The sequence below is a fragment of the Coenobita brevimanus genome, chromosome 94 (genome assembly GCF_032717465.1).
Source record: "Coenobita brevimanus isolate Jiangsu-jjx chromosome 94, ASM3271746v2, whole genome shotgun sequence".
NCBI classification, from domain to species: domain Eukaryota; kingdom Metazoa; phylum Arthropoda; class Malacostraca; order Decapoda; family Coenobitidae; genus Coenobita; species Coenobita brevimanus.
Window position 1 is genome coordinate 10,970,872 of NC_137047.1, and position 13,143 is coordinate 10,984,014.

The 13,143-nt window shown below is 44.8% G+C and overlaps 1 protein-coding gene across 1 annotated transcript in view; it reads right to left on the bottom strand.

The window, feature by feature from the left end:
* The window catches only part of LOC145412781 (uncharacterized), a 39,055-nt gene extending 34,825 nt beyond the window's left edge, over positions 1–4,230 (bottom strand). Inside the window, exon 1 of the mRNA XM_080282560.1 lies at positions 1,451–4,230. Coding sequence (XP_080138686.1) covers positions 1,451–4,230 — 2,780 coding nt within the window. The remainder of the gene's footprint in view (positions 1–1,450) is intronic.
* Positions 4,231–13,143: the final 8,913 nt, after the last annotated feature.

The following is a 13,143-nucleotide window of genomic DNA, read 5'->3' on the forward strand; positions in this document are numbered from 1 at the left end:
CTTGTCATTACTAAATACCTGAGCCAATGAATAACCTCTTCTTTTCCTGCCCAGGTCTCACTACCATACAATATTACACTCATAAAACATGCTGCATACAAAGATCCCTTAGCACAGAGGGAAAGCCTTCAGTATTAGGAGGGGCAACAACTTCCTGAATTACCTCCAACCAGTCCTTATCCCAGCCACAGCACTAAATCTAGCCCCAACTCCGGCACATAACATGTCCCATTAATAACAAAACTTCTCTAAACACTCAAGCGACTCCAGCAAGATCAATCCTTTCATGCCTCTCAATCTTTACATGTTTTCCCTGACACACCATACATGCAAAATCAGCATTATTTCACAGCCTATTACTATACCACTACAACTCTATGCACCCAGTTATCACAAAGACTGCACAAGATGGAGTTACTTCCCACACCCTTGTGGCAAACTGCATGTGGCCACACACCCTCTGCTTTGACAGTACTGCCACCAGCCCTAGATATCGTCACTTTTCCTTTATCCACATTTACTCTCAGACTCTTGTGATCTTTCCTTTACCTTCCTTTCATTCTCTGCAATCATCACCAAGTCATCAGCATACAACATCTATAACAGTCCAGTTCTGAAGTCACATAAGAGGGCTTCAAGTCTTGTGTGACCCCTAATGCATGCCAACATGCAGGAAGAACTCATTACTCAAATCCCCATTCATCCTCACCTAGGTGCGAGAACCCATGTACACAGCAATAACCACCCTAATCTGCCACTCCTTGATTCCAAGCTTACTTCACCACCTCCCTAGGGACTCTTGTCAAAGGCCTTCTCCAAATCATATCTTTCCTATATATTTTTCCTGAAGCTGTCGGACAATGAATATGGCATTAATGGTCCCTTTGTCTGGCATAAACCCAAGCTGCATCTCAACAATGTTCACTCTTTTCCTTATAATACCTTTCAGAACTCTCCATTACCTTCATTACCTGGTCCAAAACTTTTATGCCTCTATAATTTCCCCATTCCAAGGGATCAACCTTCCCCTTACACACATTACAACAACTATCTTTAGACAGTAATCTGGGGCAACACATTCAAATACTGTATAACTGAATTTATCAAATCAGTAACTATGCTAACACACAGTGTCTCATGAGGCCTTCAACATTTCAGCAGCCAGCCCAGACATCCCCACCACCTTCCTCAACTGCATCCTGCCTATTCTCTTGTTCATAGTAGCAGCAGCAATCAAAGGCCATGGGCCAAATGCTGGATCTGCTAACTCCAAACCTTCCTTGGTCCAGTTAAACTCCTCATTCACCAACAAGTTATAATGCTTTCTCTGAGCATCTTTAAAACCTCACCATTACCTATATACTGTACAATTCATATAAAGAACTATATCAACAGTTTTCATGTAGCACAAGTCGGTACCATATCTGGAAGTAAATGTTCAGTTACTTACGTGTGACCCTCAAATGCAGCCACAAGAAGTGGAGTGAGACCATCATGATCCTGGTGGTCAACAGTAGCACCCAACTCAAGAAGCGTGGTGACCACACTAGTGTGACCCTCGCTAGCCGGCACACACAGTGCAGCCACACTCAATGCTGTCCTTCCGTCAACATCCTGATGGTTAACATCAGCACCTGCCTCCAACAATGCCTCCACAATCTCCGAGTGTCCCATATAAGCTGCCGCAATGAGAGGTGTCCGGCCCTCACTGTCTGCTCTGTTTACATCAGCTCCATGGCGCAGGAGTGCAGCCACAACATCCTCATGGCCACCCCAGGCAGCTGCACGCAATGCAGTACGTCCATCTCCATCTGCCAAATCTACCTGAGTACCCCCAGCTAGTAGGGCATTAACCACTCCAGTATGACCACCCCAAGCTGCTGATCTGAGGGCAGTCCAGCCATCAGCGTCAGCATGGTCTGGGTGTGCCCCAGCTGCCAAGAGGGCAGCCACAACCTCTGCATGGCCATGTCGAGCAGCAAGATTCAAAGGTGTCTGACCTGCACGGTCCTGTAGCCCATGGAAGGCACCTCTATCCAAAAGAAGGCGCACCAATGAAGCATCACCTTGGTGAGCAGCACTGTGTAAGAGAGAACGACCTCCACTGTCTACTTGGTCTACAGGACCTCCACGCAGGTAAGGGTACAAAGGATCCTCTCTATGCCGTCGTCTGCGTCTTTCTCGTCGCCTGCTGCTGCTGCTGCTATGCTCACTGCTGTGGCGTCCTCCAGTGCTACTGTGGTGCCCTCCTGTGCTGCTATGTCGACCTCCAGTACTCTGACGACCTCCAGTGCTTTGACGACCTTCAGTGCTCTGGCGGCCCCCAGTACTAACACCACCTTCAGTACTTCGTCCACTAACAGAATTTCCATTCACAAATTCTCCTGGCAAAGGCACCATTGTCACATATTCCTCATCCTTTTCTTTTTCATCATCGCAGCTCTTAACACCAATATCACTTGACTCTACATCAGCTATGTCTTCATCAATAGCTCTATCCTCTTCTGTAACTGATTCTCTTTTCAGTTGCACTTCACCAACACTACAAGTTACCTCTTGAATTTCATCATCCTGCATTTGTTTCTCTATTTCCTCTTCCTGAACATTATTTTCATTTTCCTCTAACTTGGTATCTACTTCCTCTGCCTCATCCTCCTCCTGTTCCAGCTCCTCATATCGAATTTCTGTGGCTATTCCTTCTTCCCCTGTCTCCTCAACCTCATCTTCCTCATCTTCTTCATCGTCATCGTCATCTTCCTCTTCCTCTTGAGGATGGTCATCTGTAAGAGCAGCACCAGCATCCATGAGTATTTTTAGGGCACGGGGGTCTCTTGGGGGTGGTAAGTCTTGGCAAATGCTGAGTGGCACTCCACACACCACCATCCACAATGACAGGTGATACTGCTGTAAAGGTGGTTCTAATCTGATTCTAGATAGGTGAAGAGCCAGTTGATGAACTTGGGTGAGATTGAGGGTAGGGGCATCAAGAGAGAGGTGCATGGCCAGCATGGCATGACCATCAGCCACATCTACTAAGTACTTCTGAGTACAGTGCTTCACATCAAGCAGCCATTCTGCAAAGCTGTGATGGAAAAGCAGCACTCGCTGATCATGTTCAGGAGCAAGTACACGTGTTAGGAGAGACCACCTCTTTCCCCAGTCCTCATCAGAGAGTGTTGGTAATCTAGTTTCGACTGCCTGTCGCAGTTCTTTCTGCGTGAGAGGAGCACGAGCAGCCAAAATAACTGCCAAAAGAGGCGCCACACGCTGAAAGTGCCTTCGTGGATAAAGGCGCTGACACAACCACAGATAGAGCCCATTTAATGTGCCAGGAATGTGGCGGATTTCACGTAATGTGACCCACCCCTCAGCTACACCATCTAGCACACGCTCTAAGTATAAGAAGCAGCCATTACTTTTAATGTGCAACTGGTTGAGCATTTCTGCAGTCTCTCTTGACAAATGATGCCGAAGGGCTGGTTCCCGATCCAAACGGCAGAGAATATACTGCTGCACATCCCTTACTACGTGGCCACGCCGCAGGTCATCAAGGGCCACTTTGCGAAACCCAGCAAACTGCCTGATGATGGTGCGAGAGGTGCGACGGGCAGTGACCACCAGGAGAAGCCACTGTGGTAAAAGGTGGTGGTGGGTAGCAAGAAGCTCAGCAATCGTACGAGATGGACCTTTGTTGCCCCCCTCTATGTTGCTTCCAGGAGCTGTACCCATTGATGCTTGTAGGTCCATTTCATCTATACTGTCCACAACCAGCAGCAGTGTGTGGTCAGGTAAATCTAGCTCTAGCAAGGGGAAGATGACAGCTCGGCGGAATGCCTCATCAGGGTTGGAATGGAGAGCACGGGGTTCTAATGCACTGCGCACTTCTGCTGCCTCCATTTTGGTGTCAAAGCCAACCAGTAGTTGTGATGCTGCCAACTGATCCACCAATGACTGAACAAAGCAGCCCACGCTAAGTGAGGCTGCAAGGTGGGCATGGCAAAAGTGATGGGCCAACAAACGGGCGTGAAGAGCAGTGGCGTGGCGGCCATGCGAGGCTGAGGGAGCCACCAATTCTGTGCAGAGTGCAGTCTTGCCTGTACCTGGGCCACCCACCAGGAGGGCCCCACAGGTCTTAGCTGCTGGCCGCTGCTCCAGGCACGCCCATAACTTGGCCCATGCCCATTCCCGGCAAAGGAAGCGCCGCCCTGGCACGACGCCATCAGCAGCCATGGTAGGGGTTGGTGCAGGGGAGGTGTGGGCGGGGATTGGGGGTTAGGGCATGTCCTGGAGGCAGCTCATCTTGCCCCACCAGCCACCACCACCACCGGCCCATCACCTGCAAAGAAAAAGAAAAAAAGAAAAATACACAATTGTTGCCTAGCCAGCAGTCATCATCATGATCTGTTCATAGATATACCAGTGATTAGCAACCAAAGATACACTAAATATGACAAAGTACAAGTTTTAAAAACTGATAAATATAAAAACTAAATAAATACTGTATCCCAATGTAACATTCTACAAAAGCAGATGTATTTTACAAATACAGATTAAAATAATAATGTGAAAAAATTTCAGTATGGGTACGGACATATTTTGATTGACCATAAATGTTCAACTAGCAAAGATACCATTTTTTTCCATAAAGTACAGTACAAATTTTGATTTGAAGGCACTACTAAAATGCTGTATTACAAACCCAAAAGTCTATCCAGCTATCTATTGCCAGACGCCTTAATCCCGTAATGGATGGCCACAAACAAATCGCCTCCAAGTCACCCTGTCCCACACCATTTCACTGCCCCGCTCTCAGCTCACATCCCCCTCCCTCATATACCTCTCCACTCCATCCCTCCATCTCATCCTTGGCCTCTCCCTCCTCCATCTCACTCACATACACTCTCCTCATCAGTCTCTCACTCTCCATCCTCTCCATATGGCCAAAACACCTCAATGTACTTCTCCAAACGCTTCCTATCACATCCACATCCACACCACAACGTTCCTGCGCTTCCTCATGTGTCAGTCTGTCTCTCCATGTGACTTCCACATGCTCCTCTCAAATAGTTCATTTCCACTGCTCTCACTCTTGACTTGTGTCCCTCCAACAAGGTCCAAGCTTCACTTCCATACGTTAGAGTTGGTATCACAATACTGTCATATAGTAACTTTTTCACTTCCATGCTCAACCAGCAACCTTTCCTCCTTGTTGTACCCTTTCAAGCACTTCACCCCCTAAACTTCCATCCTTACTCATTACACTACCCAAGTACACACTCTCCCAAACTCATCCACCAAGCCTTGCACCCCCCCCCCTTTGTCTTCACTTAACAACACAGTATCATCTGCAAACAACAGTTCAGGGAGTTACCAAACACTGCCCTCTCTCATTAGGGCCGTTTCCAACATCCACTGCCCTGCCTTGTATCTCTATCATAATACTCGAAAGTATCTTTCTAATATAAATTATAAGGGCTTTATGGGAATTTCTATCCACAACAATATAGTGGAGGCTAACAGGAAAAATATAAAAGGTACATACCACACACAAATATGACCGGAGGTACCACTCAAATAGGATAATAAAACAATTATAGAAACACTAAAAAATAATTAACTAAACAAGTCCATTATTTATGGAGAAGGTGTAAATTTGAAGTAATCAACATAAACAAATGCGCATATTAATAACACAGTAACGCTATTTGTAGGGATGGGCAGGAAACAGCAAAAACTGCTTCAAAATCGTAGGTAAGAAATAAAATCACCAAATTTTGAGCTGATATTCATACTGGCCATGTAATTTTGTGTTTGTGTGCAAAAAATGAAGTCAATTGTGCCATGCACATGGGAGTTATGGAAAGTTAAAATTTGAAAAAAAATGCAAATTTGTCAATCTTCTCAGTTTGTTAGCTCACTTAATCTGAGAAACTACGTACGGTGTGTACAGCCTATAAGAAATTCACCATAAGACTGGCTACCACTGTCGGTAGTGCAGTGACTAAGCACTTTGTAAAGAAAGCAAACTTACCATCAAGTATGCAGCTGCATTTACATAAAATACAAAAGTCAAGCACACCATGTCCGCAGGTATATGCATGCACAGTTGTTTCCAAGTAACACACACTGCAACTGTTGAGTGTAGAGAGTTCCATTTTTCATTGCAGAAGAATCAGATGAGGAAACCCAAAAAGGATGACCCCCTTCCCCCCCCCCTCCAAAGGGTGGTGACCAGGGTGGCCGATGTGGCCACATGTATATGAGTATAGTAAGTACAGTAGCTGTAGTCATTTACCTTCATTGTACAATACAGCTTAACATCAGTGATGCATTTCACTGCTGCAATGTACATCAAGAATGCTATCTATCTACCTATCAATAGCCAGATGCCTTAATTCCGTATGGGGTGGGCAACATCAAGAATGCCAACTTTAGAAAAAATGTAGCTGTATTGAACACACACACACACACACACACAAATGTCGACATTTTTTTTTCTTTTAAATAAAATGAAAGTTACCATTCTTGATGTTGGCCACCACTTACGGGATTAAGGCGAGGGGAAGGGGGAGGGGGAGTAATGGGTTAGGGTAGAAAGGATGAGAAGAGGAGGGAGGTGACAGGAAAGGGGAGGGAGAGGAGGTGGGGAGGAGGAGGGGAAAGACATAGGAGAAAGGAGAGGAGGCCATAAGACAGATGAGGGGGGATGAGACAGGAATGGGAAGGGGAGGGGGGGTCATGGGTGTAGGGAGGGGGGAGGGGAGGTCACACGAGAGGGGAAGGGGAGGAGTGAGTTCACAGGAAAGGGGAGGGGAGGTCATGGGTGTAGGAAGGGGGTTAGGGGAGGTCATGGGTGTAGGAAGGGGGTTAGGGGAGGTCATGGGTGTAGGAAGGGGGTTAGGGGAGGTCATGGGTGTAGGAAGGGGGTTAGGGGAGGTCATACGAGAGAATGGGGAGGAGGGAGGTCACAGGAAAGGGGAGGGAGAGAAGGGAGGTCACAGGAAAGGGGAAGGAAAGGAGGTAGGGAGGAGGAGGTGTAAGTCATAGGAGAAAGGATGGGTGGGGATAGGAGGGGGGAGGAGAGGTCATGAATGAGGAGGGGAGGTCATGGATGTGGGTAGGGGGAGGGGATGTCACTCATGTGGAGAACTTGGAGGAGAAAGAACACAGGGGACTGGAGAAGAGGGACAGTGTGTGTAAGGGAAGGAAGGTAGGGTAGCAGGAAAAACAAAATGAAAATGTCCATAGCCTGAAGGCGTTAACGGTAGGAACAAATAGGAAACCAACCATATAATACGCACATAAAAAAAAAAAAAAAAAAAAAAAAAAAAAAAAAAGGTACTGTCATAGAATTTAAAGCGTGAGATAGGTTGTAAAACGGATTAATAATAATAACAGTAACCACTTCCTCAGGTTGGCAGTGTGTTGCACTGACCTTGGCACTTTCGTACTGCAAGCAGCACTATAATAGTGTCACCCCTGCCCCCTTCAACGTCCTCAACTCCTTACCTACCTAACTACTTCGTCCCAAGAGTTATTCTACCTTAGCTTGGCGGAGATTCTCTCTCTCTCTCTCTCTCTCTCTCTCTCTCTCTCTCTTTATATGATGACGATGATATATACAGAGTATATATGAAGGTGGTAGGTGGTGGGGACCATCGTCCATTCACTTGATGTAGTGCTGCCTACTACTTCCTTCACATTTATCACACTTTCTGTGTCTGCCCTATCTCTTCTTATTTCTCCCATCTTTCCTGTCACTCATATTACTCTTTCCTTTTCAGGTGGCTTTACACTGAGTGACAAGCTTCCATTCGCTCACCATTCGTTATATATATAAAAGCTAAGACTATAGTATCTAATTTTAAGAACTTACGATAAGGATCGCATACAAAGGCTCTGTTATCCTCATCATCTTAAGAGTTCAGCATTCAAATTAAAACTCTCAGCCTTCACTGACTCACTCTACAGTTTAAGTTAAATAAAATAATCTGGCCTTAGCTGGAATGGGATATCAGAACTGTCCTGACCATGAGAGAGTTAATGGTACCAGTACTAGCATCTCGGCATCATATAACCACTCTCTGCTGAATAAAAATCATATGGTGTTAGCTGGAACAGAATACCACAGTTGTCCAAACAATCAGAGGTATAATAAACAAGGTATATGAGGAAATAAACGCGTCAAGAAGGGTTAGCACCACTCGTCAGCCCACAAGAATACGACCCTTGACCCCTAATTGACCTGCCTGTTCACCCACAAGAATACGACCCTTGACCCCTAATTGACCTGAATGTTCACCCACAAGAATAAGACCCTTGACCCCTAATTGACCTGCCTGTTCACCCACAAAAATACGACCCTTGACCCCTAATTGACCTGCTTGTTCACTCACAAGAATACGACCCTTGACCCCTAATTGACCCGCCTGTTCACACTTGACATGATGACGTTGGAGAATCAGGTACAACAGGTAATAGGTACTACCACGATCAAAAGTTGCTGTGGTCACGAAAGATGTTACATAAAATATTCTTTTGTGACAGTAATATGAAGCATACAATAAAATAGTATGGTACACGAGAACGAAGGATACTATCTGACGTTCCGAGGATTAATAAGAAATATGGAAGACAGGGCACAAAGCTGGAATGAAAATGTTGGCAAATTTCTGCTCGAGATGTACAAGGGGTGATCTAACGACAATCAGCTCCCACCCCCACAATCCACCCACCTGGCACCTTGCTACACCTGTTCACAACTGACACACGAGTACACTGGAATAATAAGGCAGGTACAAGGGGTGACCTACGCGACATACGCTCTCGGAAAAAAAAAAAAAAAAAAAAAAATCGTACTCTTTTGGGAGGTGTCGAACTAATACTGTCAGCTTTAACCCGTGTGACAGCTGTGGACACGCTAACACTTAAATCTCGGGGGACGACTTGCCGGTAGCGAATTTTGTCTGCAAAACGCCAAGCGATTTTACCAGCCACTAAAAACTTCTTGCGGTCTGAGTGTTAAGCAGGATCCCATACAGTTTGACACAGTTTTGAGCTAGTGCAAAAGGAACAGACCGTAACAACTGTACATACATGGCCCGGCTATTACAACATTCTGGGGTTCATTCCACGAAGGTGGAAAGGGTGATGTTTGTATTCTGTTTCCGAGCGAATGCTGCCAACTTAAACCCATCTGTCTGTTGCAGAGTACTTTAGAAAGAGATTACATCAGTTCGTCTCCGACAAGGTTTCCAGACAATGCAAAAGAAAAGATGACCTCATCTGTGGATGTATAGCCTTGCTCTCTAATCTAAGGTACCAGCGCATCTAAGGTAGGTGTGGCTGTGAGTTAGACGGTGTAAAGCGACTAATGACCGTCAACTGTGCATGTGTGGAGGTCCCGACCTATAATAATCTGAGGTGGGCTACACGTGAGGGAGATGCCGGCGTGATAGCTGTGTACTGACCCCGAAGTAATGTTGTGAACTCTGACCCGTGTGACTGTTGTTTAGTTCACTGCGATCTCATCACTTACCTTCTGACGCGATTCCAAGCTTGTGTAAAAGTATTTATGATTTCAACTGTACATGCATAAAAAGTCCCTGTTCCTCACTCCAACATTCAAGGATGGCTGTACAGGAACTAATGACCGTAATGGATGTACACACCTACCCTCCGCTCTCTACAACGATATTCTTGGGAGCATGTGCGACTGTTAACCCCGGCACTCAAGGGGCGGTGACATCACAGTTCACACACTAAACATGGCCACCATTAAAAAAGTGCTTGAGGAGGGAGAGACTAGGAAGGATGAAGGGAAGGGAATCGAGGTATATATACCGATGGAGGTAAAACCTGGAGAGATAGAGGGAGGGAGGGGGAGGGAAGTACATCTACGAAGGGAAAGGTATGAGGGGGAGGGAGGGTAAAACATGAATGATGTAAGAGAAGAGGTAGCCAAATCGTAGAAACAACTGAAGGTGGATGGAAGGAATGAAGGCATAATATTGAAAAGAATGGAGTGAAGGGAAAACAGGTCGAAAAGTGCATGCAGGACTGGAGGTAATGACGGTGAAAAGATGGTTGGAATGGAAGGGAGGTGTACTGTGTGTGTGTGTGTGTGTGTGTGTGTGTGTGTGTGTGTGAGAGAGAGAGAGAGAGAGAGAGAGAGAGAGAGAGAGAGAGAGAGAGAGAAAACAGTACGAGGAAAACTGGGAGAAAGGGAATATGAAAGAGCTGAATGGAGGGAGGAGGACGAGGAATAAAGCAGAAAGCCGAAGGGAAACGGGAATTGGATGGAGAGAATAATTTAGAGATATGGAGGGAGGAATATGGTGTGGGAAGCGGAAGGGGGGACATGGGGAGATTGACAGATAATGGAGAGAGAGGAAGATGGGCAATGGATGCTGGGAGTGGGAAGGAAGGAAGGAATAATTTAAAGGTGTGGGAAGCGGAGGGGGGGACATGGGGAGATTGATAGATGATGGAGAAGGAGGAAGATGGGCAATGGATGCTGGGAGTGGGAAGGAAGGAAGGAAAGGCGATAAAACAGAAGGAGGGAGAGAAGTAAGGAAGTAAAGATAAAAGGAGGAAAGGAATGAAGAAACGAAGACAAGTGGAAGGGGGGGAATGAAGTGGGAAGGGGGTAAATGAGGTGGGAAGGGAGGGAATGAAGTGAGGAAGCAAATGTAGGAATGGAGAGTAGGTTAGGAGGCTGGGGGGGGGGGAGGTAGCAAAAGCAAGGTAAACTGAATCGTGAAGCGAGGTGAGGGGGGGGGTAGACAAGATGAAGAAACACTGCCGGGGGGGGGGGAGGTAGACAAGATGAAGAAACACTGCCGGGGGGGGGTAGACAAGATGAAGAAACACTGCCGGGGGGGGGGTAGACAAGATGAAGAAACACTGCCGGGGGGGGGGAGGTAGACAAGATGAAGAAACACTGCCTGGGAGGGGGAGGTAGACAAGATGAAGAAACACTGCCGGGGGGGGGGGTAGACAAGATGAAGAAACACTGCCTTTAATTTATTCAAAACATAATCAAGTTCCAATGTGCATCTGTGAAAATCAACCTCATTGCGAAAGGTCACGATGCCATATCCACTGTGTGTGTGTGTGTGTGTGTGTGTGTGTGTGTGTGTGTGTGTGTGTGTGTGTGTGTGTGTGTGTGTGTGTGATTTTGGCTACACATTCCAATAAAATGCGTAACGCAACAGCGTTTCATAAACATGTCTGGCGTAGATACACTTACATAACAAAGCGTGCTATGTTAATTATACCAACACAGTAATTAAAGGTGCCATAAATACCATGAATGATTGAACAGTAGAGGTTTCCCTGTACACGAAGGAGACTGGTATGCAGCTCGTAAGCCATAAGTTCTATTATAATATGTTTCAAGAAACCAGACACTGAGAGAACCTACAGTATAGTGACCTCTCGACACTGGTACCAAGCCTTACTGAATTTATACATCAACAACAACTTGACAGAAACAGAATTAGCAAAGTACAAAAACAGAACTCTAAACAGAGTGCCCAGTTAAAAGTTAACCAACTATCCATTCAACCATTTTTTTTAAACATCTGCCATTAACATTTGTGAGATTTTGTTGTGTGTGCTATATAGGACGTCATATTCTAACAAGTGTTGCGTCAGAATAGAACATATGAAACTAACATTAATTTCCATGAAAAAGTAATTTTATACTGTGTGTATATATATATATATATATATATATATATATATATATATATATATATATATATATATATATTCACAGCTAACAATATGCTGCCACTGACCACACCCCCCTTTTCAAAAATAATGAGATTTAAAAGCGAACCAACTATGTACAGTTTGTGACACGTTGTGTAATTTATAAAATTACACGCATGTACTTTCGCGGACTCGAATGTAGATCCACTGCCTTAAGATAAACAGCAAGACAGTAAACAATGATTCTTGAAAACTTGGTGATGTTCTCTTTGAAAGTAACAAACATTTCAGAATACTGTAAAAGTTTCGTAACTCTTCGATTAAAAAGTCGGACGATATTCCTAAATGCAACTGTACACCCCTACCTTCTTGTATATCTACCAGGCAGGAAGCCTATTCATGTCCTCTTTCATTGCTGATTATAGTTAGTAATAATTACAGATCAAGTGTTATAAAATTATTGGATTTAATACCTATCATTAAAACGTACCGTATATAGTACATCCATAACGCATTTAGTGAATGAAGAACTCATGATTTAATCAGCATTCAAGCTTATTTCCTCAATACTCTTCAACTTAAATCTTACCAGTCTTGAGTACCAAAAAGGCAAAGGTTACAGCTAAGGAAAAAAAAAAAAAAGAGTTGTACCAATTTCTTACCTACAAAAAATAACTGACAATATATAAAAAGGTCAAACACACGCTATCCAACACTTAAGGATAGGTCTTGTAAAAAAAAAAAAAAAGGAGGGGGAGGGGGAAGGAAGGAAAAAAAAGAAAAAAGACACTTGTTTAGTCTTGTGTACTCTGTATCATTCACAAATTTCACAGTGGTTAATTTCGGATAATATTACTGTATTCTGGTGATGGAGGCTCTCCCCACTACTGTCGTGGTTAATGATGTCAAGGAAACCATTGACATTGAGCCAGCAGGAAATCAGTGGGAACGCCTGCCAAGCTTTTACTAGCCGACATCTGAACATGTCTTTGTTGCTATCTACCAGTACCGGTATCTATTTAACTTATCTAACTACCTTTATCTATCACACACACACACACACACACACACACACACACATATATATATATATATATATATATAGATAGATAGATAGATAGATAGATAGATAAATAGATATAGTTGGTAAAATTTCTCTCTCTCTCTCTCTCTCTCTCTCTCTCTCTCTCTCTCTCACACACACACACAATATATATTGATGTATTCACTTCGCCAAGCACCTTACTGGCAAAGTTCTCACGTCCTTCCATCCCAAGCCGTGTCCTTCTCTACCTAATCCTAGCTACTCGTTCTCGTTCTGCCTCTCCTCCATCCCCTCACGAACACACCCAGGGTCGCAGTCAAGTTTCCCAGGCTTTCCACAAGGCCATACCAGTTCAATATTACATCCACTTACACGTCCCT